The sequence below is a fragment of the Lithobates pipiens genome, unplaced genomic scaffold (genome assembly GCF_037356315.1).
Source record: "Lithobates pipiens isolate NorthernLeopardFrog02 unplaced genomic scaffold, aLitPip1_a1.2 Scaffold_3, whole genome shotgun sequence".
Lineage (NCBI taxonomy): Eukaryota > Metazoa > Chordata > Amphibia > Anura > Ranidae > Lithobates > Lithobates pipiens.
In genome coordinates, this window is record NW_027507790.1 from 179,382,142 (window position 1) to 179,406,867 (window position 24,726).

At 43.8% G+C, this 24,726-nt stretch overlaps 1 protein-coding gene across 3 annotated transcripts in view; it reads left to right on the forward strand.

The window, feature by feature from the left end:
• The window catches only part of IQGAP2 (IQ motif containing GTPase activating protein 2), a 401,604-nt gene that overhangs the window by 99,278 nt on the left and 277,600 nt on the right, over positions 1–24,726 (forward strand). For all 3 annotated transcript variants that reach the window (XM_077462564.1, XM_077462563.1, XM_077462566.1), the window contains exon 2: positions 515–614. In XM_077462564.1, the coding sequence (XP_077318690.1) occupies positions 515–614 (100 nt within the window). The remainder of the gene's footprint in view (positions 1–514; positions 615–24,726) is intronic.

Sequence of the window (24,726 nt, forward strand, 5' to 3'; positions counted from 1 at the left end):
TTGGGGAACAGTCCTAAAACTAAGACATATTTGTATAAAATATTATACTTCTGTAAATCTAGACGACTTCAACAAAAAAAAAAAAAAAAACTTTAGTATCACTTTAAACATTTCAAGTGCTTTTCTATATCTACCCCGGCAAACTTCTTTCTCTACAGCACATATTTTGGCCTGACTTTCATGTGTGGCTTTGTCCATCCCCGGGATTTGGCTGGGTTGTGATTTTAGAGGTTTCACAGACCTGACAAAGCAGCAACTTTCAAGTGACAAACCTTGAAAACGAACACAAGGAAGTTTCTTAAGTATAAAGACTAAAAAAAATGTGTGTCCAGCTTCACATCCAGGCAGAAACAGCCGCCACCAGCCTCCGGAGATTTGAAAATGATGAGCTTTTAATTGGCAAATGGGGATTTGTGAATATGTATAGCATTTATTTAATGGAGTTCACCATTTGTTTGAAACTGGCCTACCCTGTAATTTTGTGGGATTTAACTTTTTTTGTTTCTCTTTCCAGCTATCGTGGATGATGAAAGGCTTTCCGCAGAGGAAATGGATGAAAGGAGGCGACAAAACATTGCCTATGAGTATTTATGCCACCTAGAGGAAGCCAAAAGGTAAAAAAAAAAAAACGTATTTGCATCCTTTTGTGTCAAAACCATCATCCATTGTTATAGGGAATTCTTAGAATATTTGCTTATTTAAAAATAGAAATAGGATGTTACATACAGCTCTCCTTTTTTTTATTCATTTTTTTTCAGAACTGTGCATGTTTAGGCAAAAAATACTGTATAAATATTTATGTGTCTACTTTTTCATCCTTGTGCTTTTAAAGGGATAATTGAGGAAAACCTGTAAATGAGATACATCCTGCCTGTTTAAGGCTTTTGGTTTCCATAAAGGCAGTACTTGGTACTGTGGCTTTCAGTAACTTAAAGTGATTGTAAAGGCAGAAGGCATAAAGATAAAAAGCCTTCTGTGTGCAGCAGCCCCCCCCCCCCCCCCCAAAAACTTGAGGTCCCTCTAGATCTAGTGATGTTGTGGGCGTGTCCCAGCTGCCCAGGACTCCCCTCCTCATTGGCTGAGACAGCAGCTTGGCGCCATTGGCTCCCGCTGCTGTCAATTAATGTTGGTCAGCCAATGAGAGGAGAGAGGGGCCTGGGCTCCATGTCTGAGTGGACACAGGGAGCTCGGCTTGGGTGCCCCCATAACAGGCTGCTTGCTGTGGGGGAACTCAACAGAAGGGAGAGGCCAGAAGTGCCGAAGAGGGACCTGAGAAGTGGAGGATCTGGGCTGCTCTGTGCAAAACCATTACACAGCGCAGGTAACATGTTTGTTTGTTATTTTTATCTAAAATAAAAAAAATTAAGTATCACTTTAAAGTGAACCTGACAAGTCCTAAAAAAAACTTGTTGATGCCTGCTGGTTCTTGTGTAAAGACCTCCATACATAGCACAATTGCCCCATTCATGCTGACAGCTTGGAAGAAGGAATCCCCAATGCTAGCTGTTGTATTTAAGCAGCCATGGCTCCCGCAGCTGTCTGAATTACACAACTGTGACTGCATCCAATTTCTGCTGAGTCAGTAATTTTGGCCAAAACTCACATCTGTGTATGGCCAACTTTTAGAAATCGAGATTGCAGATCATGCAATTAAAGCAGGAATCTGCCAAATGTAAGAAATCTATTGGGGCCTTTCGTGTTAAAATTAATTCCTGGAGCACCCTGGATCCTAGGACATGTTGTAAACAGGACCTCAACTTCTACATTGTGATTAAACTCTGTCCATCCTATTGATGGGCACTGGTGAGGCGGTGGTGGAGGGCACTGGTGAGGCTGTGTTGAAGGGCACTGGTGAGGCGGCATTGACGGGCACTGTGCATATTTTTTATGATCAATAAAATGACGTTATGACGTTAGGCTGGTATAATAATGGTATGGGGCTGGTATGAAATTATTTCCAGGGCTGGTTTTTATTCCCAGTTCAGTCCTGGTGCTATAGTATGCAGTTTGCACACATCACCGCTCATTTACCAGGCAGTTCCAAGAATGCGAATGTCAGAAACCAAATGAATAATTGGGGGGTGAGAGGGAACCGGTTAGACCGGCTTTAGTGTGGTCTCCACCCGGTTCCAGCTTCCGGGTCTGTTTTCAAAGCCCTTCCCTCTGCATCTGCATGCGGTCTGCCGCCTGTGGGAAAGCACAACAGGCCGCAGCAGCACAGCACACTCCACAGCCAGCTCAAGTGAGCCCTCAGCCCAAACTCGGTGTGCTATCACAGCACTGGAACAGGCAGCGACCCAGCCAGGCAGCAACCAGCAAGTGAGCCTAAACCTGGACTGGGCTTGCTTTAAAATGTGGGAGGGGTTATTAAATTTACCTTCGGGCTGAAGCCCCTCGTCTTTTTCCCACCTAGTAACACCCCTGCTGCCGACACCATGTTTGACTGTTGGTATGGTTCTTTTCATGAAATGCTGTTAGTTTTATGCCAGAATTAATGTGACACACACTTTCCAAAAAGTTCAACTTTTGTCTCAGTCTACAGCGGGGGTGCCGGCCCCCACCTCCTACTGCTAGCTGCCGGTCTTCACCCTCAGCCTCCTCTGCTGAGCCTTCGGGCCTCCTCTCTCCCTCCCCTTCCACACTGTCATCATTGAACAGCAGAGACCGAGAGGCAGCACAATTACTTGTTCATGAATTTCTTTAGATCATGGCATGATGTGTTGCTTTTTGAGATCTTTTAGTGTACTTCACCTAGTCAGACAGCTTCTATTTAAATGACTTCCTGATTCAATAGCTCTGGCGGTAATCAGGCCTGGATTTGGCAAGTGAAATTTAACTCGGCATGCCAAAAATGTGCTCAATCACAGGTTATTCATGATTTAGTAAGGGGGGGGGGGGGGCGTAAAGTCAGCCAGGTTTTGACAGCTTTTTTTCCCTTTTAATAAATTGTCATTTTTAAAAACTGCATTTTGTATTTACTTTGGTTATCTTTGTGTAATATTGAAACCTGTTTGATCTCAATCAATTAAGTAACAAATATGCAAAAAAATACAAATCGGGAAATGGGCAAATATTTTTTCACAGCACTGTAAAGATAACCAAAAGGAGATAACATAGACCTGTTCAGTAAAGCGGGGCACAAAGTCATTTGAATGCTTTAACTATAGTATGCTATAAAAGCCAATCGGAAATGATCATTTCATTAATCGGACAGCAGTAGGTGTAGTTATTGGTACTTGTATTTCTTTATTGACCAATCCTGATGTTAATTGTTTTACTTTTAGACAAAAACAAACAAAAAAATTGCTAAATCCCCTAGTACACGGTATTGTTTCACTGTCAACTGCTTCTTTATGTACTTTTTGTATTGCTAGCTGGCCTGAAGACAGCCGTATTTATGTCTCATTATCAGTGTTCCCCTGCCAAAGGCCATGTGCTGTGTGAAGCAGTGGTAATAGAGATGTGCCCAGCCCACTGACAGCAGATTACGGGTCATTACCAAGACTTCTATAATCCTAATGATGGTAATGTGCAGTCTGCATACATACTCTCCTTTTTTATAAAGTGTAAAGCTGAAAATCGATTTAGCTATTCATTTGTTTTTCAGTGTAGAAAATAATATTTCTGCAACACAATGGAACTCTTCACCATGGAAACCATTTCATTCAGGAGAGAGGAATATTTATTTTATTTATTACAGGAATTTTATAGAGAGCTGTCAATTTACACCGCTTTGCGTATTCTGTACGTTGACATCAGTCCTTGCCCTCAAGGAGCTTACAATCTAAGGTCCCTGTCTCTCGCATGCACACACATACTACGGTGAGCATTAGATGGGGCCAATTAGTCTACAAGCATGTCTTTGCATTGTGGGAGGAAACGCACACAAGCACAGCAAGAACTTGCAAACTCAATGCAGGTAGTACCCTGGTTTGGTATTTCAACAGAGGACCCCAGTGCTGCAAAGTAAATGTGCTGACTACTAAGACACTGTCCTACCCTATCTTTCAATTACTTTAACCTCTGCAGGAGTAAATGTGCAATAAATGCCTTATACCACATGTGTCAAACACCAGAGAGATTGAAAGAGCGAGGCGAGCTGCCTACACTGCTGGGAGGTACTAGAGACTGGCCAGGGGAGATGCGTGGAAGCTTTTGGAGGGGGGGGGGGGGGGGATAGAGATGAGGGCTGTGGAAGAGAGGTGGGGGATAGGGTGACTGTAGTGCAAAGGTCAGGAGATGGGGACGGGTGAAAGTGAGATGTGGACAGCCTGTGAAAGAGAGCCTGCACACTCCTAAACCCTACACTCTGTATGTAGCACACCCCTCAACCCTGCTATCTGTACACAGCGCACCCCTGAACTCTGCACATAACACACTCCCGGTATTTATTGCCCCTTTAAAATCTCCCCGTTGTTACTGCAATTTGGCCACATCAACTGTTCAATTTGGTTTGGCCGGGGGCGGGGGGGGGGTTGACGTGGTTGAGTTCCCACACATATTCTCTGATGAGAAAAGCCCGTTATAGATTTATATAGTCTTACAAATACAATCGGCCCTTTGAGGGCAACCATAATGCTGATGCTGCCTACAATGAAATGGAGTTTGACACCCTTGTCTTATACAATACATCCTGACAGAAAGCACAACTTGACATATTTAGGTATAATGGATTTGATAACAGCTTATTTAAAGTAAGAAGAGCACATGTTCTTATTATGTCATATTTGTTTTTCTAAGGCTGGCCATAGATTATGCATTTTTTTTTTTTCTACCAAATGTTGAAGGAATGAACATTGCTCAATTCCCTCATTGTATACAATTTCCCCGCTCTTGTATTCTGACAGCAGGAATTTCCCAGCTGTCAGAATACAATAATCACTGCTGGCAGCTATAGCCACCAGCAGTGGTCGCATGAAATTAATCTAGCAGGCTTGTTGTACGACAGTGATCCTAAACATACAGCCAGAGCTACAATGGAATGGTTTACATCAAAGCATATTCATGTGTTAGAATGGCCCAGTCAAAGTCCAGACCTAAATCCAATTGAGAATCTGTGGCAAGACTTGAAAATTGCTGTTCACAGATGCTCTCCATCCAATCTGACAGAGCTTGAGCTATTTTGCAAAGAAGAATGGGCAAAAATGTCCCTCTCTAGATTTGCAAAGCTGGTAGAGACATCCCTAAAAAGACTTGCAGCTGTAATTGCAGTGAAAGAGGATTCTACAAAGTATTGAGGGGCTGAATACAAATGCACACACTTTTCACATATTTCTATATAAAATTGAAAACTATCATTTTCCTTCCACTTCACAATTATGTGCCACTTTGTGTTGGTCTATCACATAAAATCCTAATAAAATAGATTAACGTTTTTGGTTGTAACATGGCAAAATGTGAAAACTTTCAAGGGGCGTGAATGCTTTTTCAAGGAGCTATGCTTCCGGATCAGCATGGTCAATAAGACCCCTTTCACATTGGGGCCACGCTAAAGTGCCACTCGTTTTAGCGACGCTTTAGTGCTGTTTAAGTGGTGCTAAATACGCTCCCAAACCGCCCCAAAGATGCTGCTTGCAGGACTTTTTCTAATGTCCCGCAAGCGCAACGCCAGAGTATGAAAAGTCACACTGAAATGAATGGGAGGTGGTTTTCAGGCGCTTTACAGGTGCCGTTTCTAGCACTAAAACACCTGAATATTGCCCAAGTATGAAAGGGGTCTAACTGAAAATTCATTTTGGCAGGAAGCTTATAAATTATTAAGTAAAGAGGGTGGTTACATGCTCTCGTGTAGGTGAAATGTTCTAAACGTATACAATTAAAAAAGTAAAAAAGCAAGTTTAGTTTATTTACAGAATTATCTGAATTTCACGCTCCCAGAGTAACAGACTTTAAATTTTTAAATCTACGCCACACCTGATTTTTATTTTTATTTTTTTTCCAGGAAAAAAAAAAACAGGCAAAAACCTTTTTCCCCATGGCTTTAAAATTTTGGTAAATTTTAGCTCTCTAATCATGACTGATCATTTAATGAGCTGTCCTTGAAAGCTCACACCAGCCTACTAATACTGTGTGGCACGCCAGCTCTTCTGGGAAATGATGGGCCCCTTTCACACAGGCTTTCCGATCAGGTTTTCAGGGGGAGCGGTGGATCTCGCCGGTGGTCTGTTTTCATCTGAACTCTATAGAGGACAGCCGGGTTTTGACAGGTCCGTCTCGGCACAGTGAGCAGCAGGGGCGGACTGACAACTCATGGGGCCCCCGGGCAATAGGAGATTATGGGGCCCCCAGGCAATACGAGATTATGGGGCCACACAGTATACAAAAACACACACACACACAGTATACAATCACACAGTATACACATACATGTACACATAGTATACACAGACATGTTTCTATTGGCTGAGAAGGCACTGGAGAAGATTTTTACATACTGTCCCTGGTTTTACTGAGGCTGGCAAACCTGATGGGGCCCCCTAGTGTCCCGGGGCCCTTGGGCAGTGCCCGAGTTGCTGAATGGTCAGTCCGCCCCTGGTGAGCAGAGACAGACCTGTCATCCACCTGCTCAGCGGGGATCAGTGGATCGATCCCTGCTGAGAAAAGTGGAGTCTGTACACGGACAAGCCTGTGTGAAAGGGCCCTAAGGAAACAGTTCAAGGTGTTCAGACTTCAACATTGCCTTAGTGGTAGTATTTTACCAATGAACAGGAGCTACTAGATTTGGAGGACATTGTGTCTGGTTGATCTGTATGATACTCTCTTGAACAATGCCCTCCACTTATGAGGTTTCTGCAACTTAGGAAAAAGGTGGCACAGCATCTTTATTGCTGTGTAAACCATTTTATATATTTTTTTTCCCTTAACCTACTGAAAATGCTGGTGCAGGTTTATTTTTGTAATGGATGTGGTCCATAAAGGTTAATTGAAAATCAGAAGAATGTGAAAGTTCAGCTTGTCATGGTAGCATTTTGTATTGAGAGAGTTAAAATAATATACATCCCAAAGAGACCTTTGACCTGCGCAATTAATCCCTGTGTGCAATAACTACGCTCCTGATTTCCTTCCTCAAAGGTCTAAACCTGCCCCAATTTTTATTTATTTTTTATTCCAGTGCAGGGATCTGAGCCATATACCGGTAGTTGTAGTTGTGTTGTCTGCTCTGGTTGACCCCCCCCCCCCCCTTCATTTTTGCTGTCATAATTAGGGCAAGAAAGGATCTGTAAAAGGGAAGACAACTGAATTTTCAGAGTTTTGTAACATGTAATTGTTGATTTAGTTCACATTTTTACTCGCTTGCTGTTCCTTAAATTTTATTTTGCGTGCAGTTTTATAAATCTGGTCTGTAGTAATCAGCTGTATATAGCGGAATTAGAATAAAAAAAAATTGAAATATGTTCATTTATATCATAGTCACGAAGGTTACAGGATAAATCCACTCTGTGTGCACCCAAGGCCACCATTTAGAAATCATGGGGCCCCTGTAAAGCCTACCTGAAAGGACCCCTGCTACCTTTTGATTGGTCTCAGAGGTCGTGCTAACAACCTCAGTACTGGTGTCCAGTGGGTACAGTAATAACCCCCAGCATTAGTGTCTATGGGTGCAGTAATAACATCCAACATTGGTAACACTGAGAGCAGTAAAACCCTCCAGAATTGGTGTCCAGTGGGTGCAGTAATAAAATCCAGCATTGGCATTAGTGGGTGCAGTAATTACCCCAGCATTGGTACTATGGATGTAGTAATATCCAGCATTGGTACTATGGGTGCAGTAATAACATCCAGCATTTGTGTCTATGGATGCAATAACAACATCCAGCATTGGTACTATAGACACACAGTAATAACATCCAGCATTGGTGACACTGCGAGCAGTAATAACCTCCAGAATTGGTGTCAGTGGATTCAGTAATAACCCCAGCATTGGTGTTGGTGAGCGCAGTAAAAACTCCGCATTGGTGTCTATGGGTGCAGTAATAACATCCAGCATTGGTGTCTATGGGTGCAGCAATAACCCCAGCATTGGTGTCGGTGAGTACAGTAATAACATCCAGCATTGGAGCCAGTGAGTACAGTAATAACCCCAGCATGGGTGCAGTAATAAAATCCAGCATTGGTGTTGGTGAGCGCAGTAAAAACTCAGCATCTGTGTCTATGGGTGCAGTAATAACATCCAGCATTGGTGTCAGTGAGTACAGTAATTACATCCAGCATTGGTGTCTGAGTACAGTAATGCACAGTAGTGACCTCATCGCAGCCTGCCCAGTCAGATGGCCAGAGTCTCTGAACCCAGAAGGAAGACTGTGGTGACAGCGCGCCGCTGAAAGGGCTTCACTCTAAGGCAAGTCTTTCATAATGTGCTGGTATGATGCATACTAGCACATTATGCCTTTACTTTGCAAGGTTTGTTTTTGTTTTTCCCTTAAAAACCTTTTACTACTGCTTTAACTCCCACCATTGGTGTCAGTGGGTGTAGTAATAACTGCAGCATTAGTGTCAGTGGGTACAGTAATAACTCCCAGCATTGGTGTCAGTAGCTGTAGTAATAACCGCAGCTTTGGTGTCAATGGGCGCAGTCATATTTGTGATCCCACCTTTTTTTTTTTTCTGTGACACAAGAATAAGAAGTGGAGGAATTGGGGTTGATGGGAGAGGATGGCACAGACAGCATCCCTTCCCCACTGTACTAGAAACTGTTTTGATGCCGTCATTGTCCCCATTGGAGAAATCTGGTTGAATCTCTTTGGTTATTTGCTTAACTGAGTTCACTCCTAGCATTGTAATGTGAGCGACAAAAATTCAGTTATTGGCGTGGAAGGGAAGCTCCGTGCAGAAGGCTAGATCACCGGGGCAGTCACCATCAGAAGCCCCCCCAGGCTCAAAAGGGAAAAACTGCTTCGCCATCAGTTCCCACGTCCCGCAGTATCCCCGGAAGCACCCACGTGGCTGAGGGTGAGTATGAATATGTGCATAGTAACCAAGTCATAAGACCACTCTCTCACCCCTAGGTGTGTGCCTGGGCACACCCTAATAATGCTATGATTACCCCCCCCCCCCCCCACACTGCCCCAGTTTTCCTCCATGTTGCCCATAGAGTGCTGCTGGCTTCCCCCCTCTTCTCTCCTCTCCCCTCGACTGGTGCGGGGCGATATTTGAGGATGGAGAGCAGGGGAAAGGGCTAGTCAATATTTCATTTACCAGCCCCTTCCTTTTCTAGAAGAACACAGTCACTCACTGTGTTTATTCATAACTGAAGCATAGCAAACTGTTTAAGTTTGTAAATTAACAGGAAGCCGCTGAGCATAGAGTACTTCCCATTCATTCAGTGTCCAGTGCAGCTGAGGATGCAGAGAATGGCGCATGTGTTTGAGATGCGCACACCTATGCTCTCGCCACTCCTGTTTTTACTATCTGTGCTTATCATTATTCGTTTCACTGCCAGAGCCAATTTTTCTCCACACATTTTGAAATACACCCTCAGTCTAGACATAAAAATTTAACGTGGTGTCCCAAATGACTCTACAAAACCAAATATGTTGTAAAAGTAGCAGTGACATCCTCACTGTGCTGCACATATCCTGTACAAAAGGGCCGAGCTGTGGTTGGGACTACAGACTGCCTGCAGGAAACTACAGGAGGGGGCGGGTACAAGACCCATCACCCTGCACAATGAGAGGGCACCAGTGACCGGTCTTTATTTGAGGAATCTCCTGTACAGGGCCAAAGTACACAATGGATGCATATAATTGGTGGAAAAGACACCAGAATTTGTTAGAATACGTCTTGTATCAATGCTGTAATTAGGACAGAGGATTAAATATTAACAGACAGGAAGCTATTTTGTAACACCAGCACATTCTAAGCAGACAAACATTTGTGATCTAACACACACACTATAATAAATATAAATATATATATATATATACATATACATACACACACACACCACTTTCAATAACTTCCTGCTGCGTCTTCAGATCAGGTAGTAAGGGAAAACCTCCACAACAGAGCCAACAAAGAAATTCAACAATTCTTTTATAGTTTTGGAATATATATATATATATATATATATACACACCCCTATACCAGTCCTGTGTGTGTGTGTGTGTGTGTATATATACATATATATTATAGTGTGTGTGTTAGATCACAAATGTTTGCTTGGAATGTGCTGGTGTTACAAAATAGCTTCCTGTCTGTTAATATTTAATCCTCTGTCCTAATTACAGCATTGTTGGGGAAATTTGTCATCAATTTGCTTTTTTTTTTTTCTTTTGCATTATGCAATTGCCTACTATTACTTTTACACATGATGGAAAATTAAATATACGGAGGTGAACACACCCTGACTGGGCCTGGAACTTCAGATAAGATTGGTGACAGTTGTATGAGAACTGATATTGGCCAGAACCTTGGCTGATGCCTGAAATCCTGTATGTCTACTGAAGTCCTAGGCTCTGTAAATCACCAGGTGCTCTGATGAGCATATGCCGTACTGTCTTGTAGAAAAAGTCCAGCTCTGACCAACCTTCTCTCCCCGTTAGCCTTGCATGCAATTTTTAAAGTGGTTCTAAAGGCAAGACATTTTTTAACCTTAATGCATGCCATGTAGTTGTATCGTTGACCCCCTTGTCCTTTCTCAATCCAGAGCTGTGCCCATCTGTAGTAACGATCTCGCCTCTCCCTGCTCTCACAGGACACTGAGTTAGCAGCATGAACATTGGCTCCTGCTGCTGTCAATCAAGTTCTGTGATGAGGGGGCGAGGCTGAGCAACACTGTGTATATCTATGGACACACAGGCTCGGGAGCGAGCCCTCGTGAGTGCATCACAGCAGCTGGCTTTCTATGGGGGCACTTGCAGAAGAGGAGGAGCAGACTTAGCCGACCCGGGGACCCCAGAAAAGGAGGTAAGGGGCCGCTTTGTGAAATACCATTATACAGAGCAGGTAAGTATGACCTGTTCTCATTCTGGGAAAGAAAAGTTATGCCTTTATAACCACTATGTACTTTTGAACCGTGTTTTTTATTTTTTATTTTTTTAAAGTGGAAACAGACCTACTGATACAATTATTCCCCAACCTGTCAGGCATCGTTCGCATGACCAACTGGTAGGTGGTAAAAACATGTGGTTAATCTGCGTTTTTTTTTTTTTTTTCCTGCATCCCCCTCTACGACCACCTATTGGCAAGTTAACATGGCCAGCGGACATGGTTTTTATACATTGCCGTGGTCAGTTTACCGTTTGCCAAGTTTTAACAGCATGTCCAGACTGGTAGGCAGTGCAGCTTACCAACTGAACCCCACTTAAGTCAGTGGGACCCGGTGGGATTTCAGTGGAAAATTGGTGTTGCTGGGTTTGTAGATGATCAAACGCACAGCACCATGGCAACTGCAAATCTAAATAGAGGCCAAGATGTCGCTGCCTTTGCCTGTAAAGGATAAGTTCTGACTTAATGTTATCAGAAGGTCTTGGAAATGTATCTGACACACCCTGCAATGAGGGACTGTGACTTCCATATAAATCATAAAATGATCTTCACATTTCTCTTAGGAGTCTTTGTTGGACTAGATCTGCTGATCTGAGTGCTTGGGGCAATATGGACAAAAATACGATTATACTGGAAGTGGATTTTGTTGATCATATAATTGTAACCAAAACAGAAAATCCAGAGGCGATTATTATATTATGTACAGTGGCTTGTTACCATGGCTCCCGGCTGCCCCTCAAATGCGTAATTTCTCATTCATTCTTCTATTTGATATGATGCCTTTGCCTTTATAAATAATTGTACTTTTAAAATCTAGTTCCAGCATTGGCAGCATCACCTTTTGTTCCCCATCCTGCAGGATAGTTTCTGGCTGGTCATGTGACAAGCAGGGATCTTCTTCTCTGGTGTTAGCGGTGGGCAGTCCTGGGTACTAGGGTTCCACCAATACCCGTATCGGTGCCAATATTAAGCATTTGCACAAGTACTCCTGCAAATACTCTGATAACTTAAACCAATACCTTTTGCTGTGCGATTTGAGCCCATACAAAATGGATGGGCTAAAAGCCCACTTCAAAGAATCGCATGTGATTTGACCTGGAATTTGGTGTCTGAATCGGAAGCAGTTTCCTGCACTGCTCCTGTTTGAACCCAGGCTTGTCATGGGGACTTCAGCCTGGGTTCACACGAGCGGTGCGGGAAACTACATGTGATTCGGATGGAAATTACACCTCCTTCCTGTTAAAATCACATGCGACTCTTTGCAGTGTGATTTGAGCACATTCATTTTGTATGAGCTCAAATTGCACTGCACTGCAATGCACGTTATCAGTAATTGGTATCGGTAAGTACTTGAGCACAAGTATCCGTACTCACTCTTAAAAAGCAGGTATTGGTTCCTCCCTACTGGGTATTGTATAGAATGTTGCTTACATTGTTATATTTGAGCACCAGTCTATGCATTATTCTCCGGTGCGCCCAGGCTGTGTGATGATGCAACCCTTCAGGGAGTGCCATGGACAGCCTGGGCTGACAAGAATGGGATTGAATGAGGTTGAATGACATCCACCTTGAGAAAAATCTGGCAACCTGCAATGGAAGAAGGTAGCTAGCACTAGAACATGATGAGGGTAGTAGTGGGTTAATGCGGAATTCCAGGTGTGATCTGTATTTGAATCCATACTTTGGTGAGTGTGTGTATTTTATATTGGATGGACTGCTGGGGAAGCTGACAGTTACTGTAGTAGTCAGCGATACTACAGTGTGAGCCGTGATTGTCGGGAACAGCCTCCCCGCTGTAAAGTGACCACGGGGTTGCTCGCTCATCACTTTTGCATTCCCAGAATGCTTTGTATGTTTTTCAGTGAATGCAAGACATTCTGTGATTGGATGAGGTGGAGATGATGATGTAACTATCTCTCGGCTCTCCACCTTGTACAATCAGAGAACAGCTTGTATTCACACTTGGTGTACACACCTAGCACGATTTTGTGCCAGGAGTTATGTCATCCCAGTCCAGTCAGTAAAGATGACCAAAGACTCTTAAGTATGAAACGAGGCCCTAGTGAAAATGAGGGGTGAAATAGGGGTCTGCAGTCATCACATTGCTCGAGAAAAGCATTTACAAGGTAAGAATCTCAAAATGTACAAATGGCAACAGCTCCTGGGGTCCCCAACATTGTCACTTTAGTTCCTTTAACTGTAACAAATGTGATTGCGTTCAGCTTTTCACCCAGCCTCCAAGTTATTGGGGTTATTTTATAATCTGTGGAAAGCGCATCAGTGAGATTACCACTTGTTTCAATGTGTATGCAGTCAGGCCGGCCCTTACACTACATGGTTTTGGTAAATCTGAAGACAAAAATCTGCAGAAAATCGAATAGTATGTATGGGGCCTTAGAATTATTGCTCTTGCTCTAATGTTCGTTATGATGCCTCACGTGTGGTTTGGATACTGTTCACATATACGTGCATGACTTCTGTATACCTGTGTTTCTACATGCGCGCACAGACGGATTGGGTGCTTTACTTTTATTTCAATTTTTATTTTTTACACTGTCCCTTTTTAATATATTTTTTTTAATCACTTTTATTCCTATTACAAGCAATGCAAGCATCCCTTGTAATGGAAATAATGATGACAGGTCCTCCTTTATGGAGAGATCTGGGGTCAAAAAGACCTCATATCTCTTCTTTATCTTTAAAACCAAAAGATAAGAGGTGGCTCTGGTCCTTCAAGGCCATAGTCGATCAAAGCGTGTTAACTCTTTGATCGCCTATGGGAGCCGCCTGCACCGTTGGATCATTTCTGGGGCTAACAGGCGGAAAGGGTAAGCTGAGATACAGAAGGGTTTTTTTTTTTTTTAAATAACAAACATGTCATACTTACCTGCTCTGTGCAAGGGTTTTGCACAGAGCGGCCCTGATCCTCCTTTTCTGGGGTCCCGGCGGCGCTCCTGGCCCCTCCTCTTTCCATGGGGGCATTCGTGTGTGCTCGCTCCCGAATCGTACTGCTGCGTCCGTTCACACACACAGGAGGACTCGGCCCCGCCCCCTGACAGCAGCAGGAGCCAATGCCATCAATCTGTCCAATGAGGACCCGAGACAGTGGCTGGAGCTGCTGTGCTTGTCCCTGTTGCTGGTAAGTGCTTGGTGGGCTCTAGGGGGCAGCTGCAACACAGAAAGTTTTTTTGCCTTAATTAATGCATAGAATGCATTAAGGTGAAAAACCTTGATTATTTACAACCCCTGTTGTTTACACTGCAGTGGTTCAGGTCACTATGTGCAAGAGACCTAATACATTTTTTTTTTTTTTTTTTTTTTTAGTATAGATCAGTGTTTCTCAACCTTTTTTCAGTAAAAGCTCTCTTTAAAATTCTGCACAATCTTGAGGCACCCCCATTATAAAAAAAAAAATAGACTAATAGTTTTCCATAATGCAACAACATCCACATATGTAGGGCACTAAATGTTAGAGTTGATGTATTCTTCCAAAACAAACACTCCTTTGCACACTGGTACCGACTAGTATTCCAATGTTTCTCTTCTACCTCAGCTAATGTGACCCCTGCTGGGGGCAGGAGAAGGACAAATAAGGATGCTGTGCAAGCGCCTGATGTCCTCAACTGATGATGTCATTGTTTATTAGGATGCTGACGGCTGGAAGGTTGTGATGGTACACAAAAAACCTGTGGCTTTGCGTACATAAGGCAGGCTTCATCCACCTGCTGGCTTGTATGCAATTTTTGGGCATTTTGCCAAGGCACCCCTAAAGAAGCCTGAAGGCACCCTGGTTGAAAACGGCTGGTATAGATACTTTATGGGCCAGGTATTTTCAGGACTAAAACCCTATATAAAAATCATATTTTGTTTTGTTCAAGTAAATATATGGAAATGCATGTGAATGATATTTTTGTAGCCAGCAGAGAACTCACCTGCAGCGATTTCCTGCTAGGCCATTATTTTTGATTGCCTGTGTCAGCTTTTTAAAGCTGTCTCTGTTCCCAACAGTTATAGAGACGGCAATTACAACCTGACAGAGCTTATAAGCCCTCCCCACTCTATCCACAAACAAAAAACATTTTGATGATAACACTACATTATTCATTTTAGGGCCTATTCACACTGGGATGCAATACACCACAATGCACACATTTTCATTTGTTGCGATATGTTACATTAGGGAGCCCATTCACAAGGAATGCAATTTTTTCTGGGTGTTTGTACACTGCAGTGAAGCTATAATGCAGCAGAGTCAGTGCTGTCTTTAATATTGATTGGACCCGGGGCAAACATTTTCTTGCCCCCCCCCCCCCCCCCCAATGCAATTACGCTCTCCACCTGCTCTGAGACATACAATAAATAGCAGCTAGACTTAAAATCAGTTTACTGTATCAGATCAGGCAGCAATTGTGATTGGTTGCCAGCGGTTACAGCATATCATTACTGCTTACTGACTGGTTGCTAGAGGTTACAGTACACATTATGGCTCTTTGATTAGTTGCTAGAGGTTACAGCACATGATTTCTGCTTGTTGGTTGCTAGAGATTACTGTACAGTAATACTGCTCACTGATTGGTTGCTAGAGGTTACAGCACATAATCTCCTCACTACAGGGGGACATGATATACATATGAATGTTGCCTTTATTTACATATGAAGGCCGCCAGCCACAGCTATTTACTTATGAATGCCACCGCTATTTACATATGAATGCCAGTTATTTACATGTAAACACAGGGCCTGCAGGTGAGACATCTGTACACAACAACAGGGCAGAGCTGGGCAGCATTAGTAGCAGCACTTCACACTGAGATATCGGGACACAGCAGGGGACTAAAACTTCAAGGGACAATGGAATTCTAACTGGTATAGTTGGCAAGTATGAGGCAGCTGCTTTGGGCCCCACAACAATGACAGGGCCCAGGGCAGGTGCCCCTTTTGCCCTGCCTTAAAGACGGCCCTGAGCAGAGTCCTGGAGGTGCGTGTTACAGTAACCAGCACAAATTACGCTGCACTACCACAACATGGCAGTGTAAATGGGCCTTTTGTTGAATAGATCAGTGAAAGTAACTGCTTTAGCAACCTAATCAGAATCTTCTTTCTCTAAACTAAATTCTGATTGGCTGCTATGAATAATCACAGCCAGAACTTTGTTCCTTGCACGGTTTATAGAATAAACTGATAAATGGTTTATTTAGCGATAAACAGCAGCATCCCTACGTTATGGTCTATTACATATGACATGTGGCCTGAATTATCTATCAAAAATCAACTCTCCATTGGCACCCTTTCTGTGTTGGCCTAGGAATGGACCCCCCAGTGTTCTTATTATATTCACCACCATTATACTCGATGGAGGCTGCCTAATACAAATATTGGTGTAGGTTTGTGGGAGGGTATGTGATCCAGGCATGCCATGTTCTGCCCCTGTTGTATTAAGTGGATGGGATTTGATGATTAATCTTGAAAGGCTTTCAGTGTGATCAGCAGATCTCATGTATTTGTCTAGCCGTTTAGGTTCTAAATCCATGTGGTCACACCAGACTATTTCCTCATACTTCACTCTGCTTTGGTTTCATTTTTCTTTTTATGTGTTAAAACTATTTGGTCATCTGTTAATTCTAGAGCAAATGCCTTCCATCATTCATGAGCACAGAAGAGTTTTCCATTGCTATGCTACCTACCACAAGGAAATAGAGGCTCATTAGGAATAATAAAAAAAAGGAGCATTCCTTTAATCCAGGACTGTCTTTAATCATACGCTGAATTGGGAAGCTGCTGCGCCTACATTTCATCTCTTTCTGACAGCGGAATATTGAAATGATTTATTGGCAATCTGAACACTTCAAGGATTTTCCCAATAGAAGAATGCCAGTTTATTTATCTTTTTTCCCCAGTACAATAGGCATTGTCTTTATAGTGTTTTCCCATGGCTTTATTTGTTTGCTGAGAAATTTGTTACTTTGGATGCTATTGTTGGAGACGACTTTATTCCCAAAGCCTCCAAATAGACTTAGTGATACTAAGGTCTTTTTTTTTTTTTTTTTGCTTTCTACTTACCTGCTCCTGTCTAGTGGTTTTGCACAGAATAGCTTGGATCCTCCTCTTTTCGGGTCCCTCTTCGGTGCTCCTCCCTCCTGTCGAGTGCCGCCATAGCAAGCATCTTAGGATGCCGAGCCACAGCTCTGTGTGTCCATTCAGAGATGGAGCCGCGCCCCCTCTCTCTCCTGATTGGCTAACTGAGTTTGCTTGACAACAGTGGGAGCCAAATGCCCAGCTGTGGTGTCTCAGCCAATCAGGAGGGAGAGTCCCGGAAAGGACAAGACACTCGTGCACATCGCTGGATAGAGAGGGGGCTCAGGTAAGTATTAAGGGGGCTGCTGCACACAGTTTTATTAACAAGATAAAAAACCTTCTGCTTTTGCAACCACTTTAAGCCCTGTACACACGGGCCAAATAGCGGGCTGTATCGACTGGTTCAGTGGAAACCAGCCAACATTCGCCCCGTCTGTATGGCAGCCAGTCCAACAGAAGCCAGCCGAATATCTGGCTTCAGTCTAAGGGGCAAGACCGAAAAAGGTCTGCTGATAGACATCCGATCACTGCTCTCAGCCAATGGCTTAGGGGCGGTCCTCCTGTCAGAACACAATAGCTCAGCGGGGAGATCTTTGTACTAACATTGGATTTTTAGTACAGGTTCATCTCCTGAGCTCTTCCGTGTTTTTTTTATTTATTTTTTTCATTCAGCCCGCTGGGTTGAATGGGGGAAAAAACCCCCCAAAAAATAGTGTGTACTAGGCTTAAAGGCTGGCACACACGGGTCGACCATCAGCTGGTTAAACTGTCCAACATTTTAACCAGTTTTCAGCAGCCTGTCTGACAGAAGTATGGCTAATGTCCAGCTTCTTTCGAATGGACATGCTGGAAAACCAGCAGCCAACTGGCATCGGATCAGCATTCACTGCGAATGGCTGCAAGAGCTGACCAGTGTGTCCTGGTGGCGTGGCCTTCCACCTGTCAGAACATATCACAGAAGGGTAGATTGTTGTACTAACATTGCTTGTGTTAGTACAGTGATTTGTCAGCCTGCTTGGTTGAAGAAGAAAAAAAACAGTGTGCACTCTGCATAGCCGGGCATACATGGATTGAAATTCAACCAGGTTCAACAGGGACCGGTCGAGAGTCAATCCATCTATGGGCAGGCTGATTGTAGACAAGTTGATCCAAGAGTTAGCTTGGGTACAACTGGTTGTCTGATTTTATTTATTTTTTTACATGCAGTCACTGCTGGTGGCTATAGATGCTAGCAGTAATCATCCTGTTCTGTTGGCCGGAAAGGCGCCCTCGACGGCAGAACACAATAGTGCTGCTGTAGGCATTCCCCCATCAACATCAACTCTGTTGATGGATTTCAGTGATTTTTCTTTCCTTCCACCTGTTGCTTGTGTTTATCAGGATCTAGGAGTTTTTTCATCCAACCAGGTGGTTGAACGAAAAAACTCAGCATGTATATGCTGCTTAACCGCTTCCCGACCAAGGCACACCGATGTACGTCGGCAGAATGGCACAGGCAGGCATATTGGTGTACAGGTACGTCCATTTCTATATACTGCCCTGCCATCCTGTGAGCGCCGCCGGCGGCACGCCCGTGAGTCCGGTTGCGGGTCCTGCGGACTCTAACGCTGCGGAGATACCCGCGATCGTCTCATGGGGAGGCTGCCTAGCAACAAGTGACACTGATCTCTGCTCCATGTGATTGGAGCAGAGATCAGTGTTCACTAACACAAAGCCCAGCCCTCCCACAGTTAGTAACACGCCCCTAGGAACACTTAACCCCTACACTGCCACCCCCCGGTTAACTCCTTCACTGACAGTGTCATTTACACAGGAATCAGTGCATTTGTATAGCACTGGTCCCAAAAATGTGTCAGAAATGTCCGATGTGTCCGCCATAATGTCGCAGTCACAATAAAAATCGCTGATTGCCGCCATTACTAGTAAAAAAAAAAAAAAAATTATTAATAAAAATGCCATAAAACTATCCCCTATTTTGTAAACGCTAAACTTTTGCGCAAACCAATCAATCTCTTATCTCTTATATTTTTGGGGGATATTTATTAGAACAGAATTCTGTTATAGCGCAAAAAATAAAAACCGCAGGGGTTATCAAATACCACCAAAAGAAAGCTCTATTTGTGGGAAAAAAAAGGACGTCAATTTTGTTTGGGAGCCACGTCGCTGACCGCGCAATTGTCAGTTAAAGCGAAGCAGTGCCGAATCGCAAAAAGTGGTCTGGCCTTAAGCCAGCAAAATGGTCTGGTGTGAAAGTGGTTAAAAGTGGCTTTCAATGGTTTCAAATCCATCAGTTTAGCAGGGAAGGGACCTGTTGGAAAGAAGCAGCTGCAGCGCTGATCTGTGTATTCTAACAGCGGAGGAATCCCCCTGCTGTCGGAATACAATAGTGCAGCAGGAAGGATTCCCCCATTTACCTTGATTGTGTGGATAGGAGAATTGGTTCAGTTGTTTTCATTCAGCCTACTGAACCACATATGGCCAGGTAATGGCTGCAAAGAGGATTCAGGAGTTCAGTAGCATTGAAAGAAGAAGCAAAGAGGGGGGGAAATAAAGATAAAACAAGTATTTTATTATTAAAAAAGATGCATTCTAATATGCAGTGCTTTAGCAAACTAGATGTCGGGGTTTACATCTACTTTATGGTAGACACTGCCATAGTGACACTAAAAATACTCAATATTTTCCTTTTTAAATGAAGAGGCTTAATAGCTTGCCTCTCTAGATTGCATTTTTCAGTTATCTTCATTGCTGTAACAACCTTTTTGTATATTTTGCTTTTTCCCTATTTAGTTTAATTGGCGATCACATGCTGCTGCTGTTTTTTTGTAAGATGGTTATTAGACCTTTCATGATAGACACAGGATTCCTTTAAATTGAGATGGGTTGACTTTCCAGCCTTTTGGGTATGCTCAGACACAGCATGTACCGAGGATCTGCAGCCAGATTGTGAATGTCACAAACAAGCATGAAATTGTACTTTCACAGTGGATGGATGCGTGTGTGACTCCAGAACTATTTCAGTCCTGTGCCGAGGGTTTAAGTCACTGACTGGTGGGAGCACCGGCCCTCTGTGCCAAAACATTTCCAATCTATGGCATCTTGGCATAGTATCCTTCTGGAGAAAACAAATCATGAAAATATCTGCATGCTTGGAGTATTTCGCTTACTTTTTAAAAGGATTAGTTTTGGATGAATGATCACCTTGTTTATGTGTTATAAGCACATAAAACATGTTCATGGTTGAATTTCTGAAGAATTATTACCTATATACTGTATATGAGCAGCCATACTTTTCAGAATTTGTATCATTCAAATGTAGCTGCACCTGCCACCAGCACAAATGACCTCTGCTTCCATCATGTCTGCACATAACAGTCTGGAATTGCAGCATGTGACAAATTCATTGTCTTATACCCGATACACGCGATCAGAAAATCGTACGAAAAATACAGAGCGATCTGATCTTTTTTACAAAGCTTTAGCAAGCCGATCAGGACAGTTCATCCAATATTAATTGATCAGACATGCACGAAGAAAAATTTCAGATCATATGATCTTTGTTTAACCGCTTCCCGACCGCCTCGCGCAGATATACTGTGGCAGAAGGGCACGTACAGGCAGATTCCCGTACCTGTACGTTGCCCTTAAGAGGTGGGTTGCTGGTGCTGGGAGCTCCGTGAGCGTGATCGCGGGTCCCGCGGACTCGATGCCCGCGATCGTCTCACAGAGAGGAAGAACAGGGAAATGGTAATGTAAACCAGTATTTCCCCATTCTGCCTAGTGACACTGTTACTGATCACCGCTCCCTGTAATCGAGAGCGGTGATTAGTGTTGTCACACACAGCCCCTCCCTCCAACAGTTAGAATCACTCCCTAGGACACACTTAACCCTACAGTGCAACCTAGTGGTTAACCCCTTCACTGCCAGTCACATTTACACAGTAATCCATGCATTTTTAATTGCACTGATTGCTGTATGAATGTGAACAGTCCCAAAATCGTGCCAAAAGTGTCCGATCTATCCGCCATAATGTCGCAGTCACTATAAAAATCGCTGATCGTCGCCATTACTAATAAATTATAAAAATAACGCACCCCCGCCCCAGTGTGAAAGTAGCCTAAGTGTGGTTTCTCTCTGGTGCTTTGTTCCTCTGTTATCAGTATAAGTCACTTCTGACAAGTTTTCCCGACACATGAGATACATTTGTGACAGGGAAGGAAGCTTAGCACACAGCTAAACACAGCTCTGTATCTTTACTTTGCTCCTGTTGTGTGGAGGGTGGTGTGGGCCTTTCCTCCAATCACCTCCACACAGTGTACCTGCAGCTCTCTACCTCCTCCTCTGTGATACTAACAGATGGAGAAGGATTTTTAACACGGTTCTGCTCTTTTGAAGAGGTGTTGGGAGTAGAAGTAAAAACCTATGTAGGAGGATTTGTTTCATCTCTGTGGATCGCCTGAGGCCAGTCACTTCCCTGGTTATATGTAATGGTTTACAACCACTTTAAAGGGGTTGTAAAGTCTCATTGTTTTTCACCTTGTGAAAAACCTTTTATGCTGCAGCTGCCCCAGAGCCCCCTCCTTTATTTATTTTTCTTACCTGAGCCCATCTGTTCCAGCGATGTGCACAAGCCCAGCGGCTCCAGCTGCTGCTTTTGTCCTCATTGGATAGATTGATAGCAGCAGGAGCCATTGGCTTCTGCTGCTTTCAATCAAATCCAGTGACACGGGAGCAGGGGATTGGGCAGGATCCCACTGTCTGTGTCAATGGAGGCTGCAGTGGAACTTGGGATATCACCCACACGGGTGCCCCCATGAAAAGCAGCTCTCCATGTGGCACCTGATGAAGGGGAGGAGCCAGGAGCACTGGCAAGGCAATCCAAAAGAGGACCGGAGTTGCTCTGTGCAAAACCCTTGCACAGAGCAGGTAAGTGTCACGTGTTTGTTATTTTTATTTAAAAAAAAAAACATGAGAACCTTTACAACCCCTTTTAAGGCCTCATGTACACTGGATGTTAAACACTACCTTTAGGTGAATTTGATTTTTTTTATTTCGATTTTTTTACTGCCACTAAACGCCTCTCAATGTCCATGCATACATAGGCACACATAGGCATTTAGAGGCAGAGAAAAAAAAACAAAACACTTCCTGTGCATTTAGGAGAAGCAATGTTTTGGCAGAAAAAATGCTCTGTGGGTCTAAACGCACGTTAGCGATAGGCACATTTATCGATTTGAATTCTTATTCTGGCCTATGAATTAAATTGGTGCCCAAGCACTTGACGCTTCTAAAGGATGCTGGAGAGCTGGCAAATGCCCAGTGTCCATGAGGCCTTAGAGTCACAATTCTTCTTTCCATCATATTCAAACTATATGGTGCCAGATCTACACCGAATTCATCCTGATGTTAAAAAACTCTCTCTAAGGATTGTTCTAAAACGACACTAGATGCATGCTGGGAAATATTGGCGGCTGCTGGTCTTATTTACTAAGAGGGTGTGAGCAGATTTGTACTGTGCCACCTGTTAAGGTGTATTGACGTGTTAGTAAGAATGGCTCATTCATCAAGTTTTTTTTATTGTTCATGAATATTTTATTGCAGTATCTAATGTCGAAAAGATTTCAAAGTAACTGTAACCTATTCATAAAACTCAAAGGAATCTTACAGATTTTAAAGTGGTTCTAAAGGAAATCTATATATTTTAAAAAAAAATAATAAACATTATACTTGCCTCCTCTCTGTAATGGTTTTGCACAGAGCAGCTTCAATCCTCTTCTTTTCTTCTTTTTGGGTCCCCTGCCGGCGGTCCTGGCTTCTCCCCCTGCTGAGTGCCCCCAATAGCAAGCCTTTTGCTATGGGGGCACACAAGCAGGCTGGCTCCCAAACCATAAGTTCTCTCATACACAGCGCGTCTCGGCCCCGCCCCACCCCTCACTCTCTCCTCATTGGCTCACTGGCTGTGATTGACAGCAGCGAGAGCCATTGGCTTCTGCGGCTGTCCTTGGAGCTGCTGCTTTCTTGCACATCGCTGGATCGAGATGCGGCTCAGATAAGTATAGAGGGGGGCTGCACCCAGAAGGTCTTTTACATTAATGCATAGCATGCATTAAGTTAAAAAAACAAAAAACCCTGAGCCTTTAGAACCACTTTAAAGTGCCGATTTTAAAAAATGCCCTTTTCATTGCATTTTGTTCATTTTCTGACTAGGCTTAGTTGATTAAAGCGGTTCTGCACCTAAAATAAAAATATTAAAAGCCAGCAGCTACTAATATTGCAGCTGCTGACTTTTAATAAAATCACACTTAGGGTCCTTTCACACGGGGCGGATCAGTTCTGATCCGCCCCGTGGATATCCGTTTGCTCAGCGGGGATCACTCCGTCGATCCCCGCTGAGCAGGGAAATGACAGGTCCGTCTCTGTACACTGCGCAGGGACAGACCTGTCACAGCGCCGCTCTCCCCTATGGGAGATCGGATGACGACGGACCGCAGTGCCCGTCGTCACCCGATCCGCAGACGGATGGAAAAATAGCTTTTTCCTCCGTTACACTTTTTCGGATCGGAGCGGGTCGGATGTCAGCGGACATATCACCGCTGACATCCGACGCTCCATAGAGCTCTATGGAGCATCCGTTCAGGTCCGCCTGAAAAACTGACAGGCGGGCCTGAACGGAACGTCAGTGTAAAAGGGGCCTTACCTGTCCCAGGGTCCAGCGATGTCGGTGGCAGATGACGAGCGATCGCTCGTCTCGCTGCTGCTCCCGCCGCCATCCTCTGTCAGGGAATCGGGAAGTAAAGCATTACAGCTTCACTGCCCGGTTCCCTACTGCGCATGCGCGAGTCGCGCTGCGCGTCTCTTATGGTCCCCCACTGTGTCTCTGGGAATTGTGTGTTTCCCAGAACACAACGGGGGGGCGGGGCGTCTGCGGGGGTCTGCGGCAGTCTGGCCGGAAGTGGGTGCAGTTACCTGGATTATCCAGGTAACTGCACCCCCCTCCCCCCTGAAAGGTGCCGATTGTGGCACCGGAGGGGGGGGGGAGGGATCACATTAGCGGAACTTCCCCTTTAGGGTGAAGAACCGCTTTAATATTTTCCAATGGGCCAATGTTGCCAGCAGTTTAGACATTAATGGCTGAGTGAGTTATTTTGAGGGGAGAGCAAATTTACACTTTCCATACAAGCTGTACACTCACTACTTTACATTGTAGCAAAGTGTGATTTTTTTTTTTTTTTCAGTGTTGTCAAATGAAAAGATATAATAAAATATTTACAAACATGTGAGGGGCGTACTCACTTTTGTGTGTGTGTGTAACACCATAGGACCTTTTCTGAGTCAGAATAACCTTTGTAGGGATGGCCTTACTGGTAATGGTTTGCATTAATGCAGCTATACTTCCTGAGAGGCACTCATTTCTGAAAATGCTTTGCGTACATTAAAATCCCTTTCCTATTATGACTCTTCCTTCCTAGTTATTCTAATTGTGTTTTTCATCAATGGGGTTCCATTTTTAGTTGTAATGGCATTTGCCTGGTATTTACCCTGTTTACAACATTTAATTCCTGCCTGTGTTGTACTCTATTGAAAAGTGTGGCCCACACATTCACACAAAACTGCTGCATTTCTATTATATTAATATGCCAGATAAAGTATGTGCAATTGGGCAC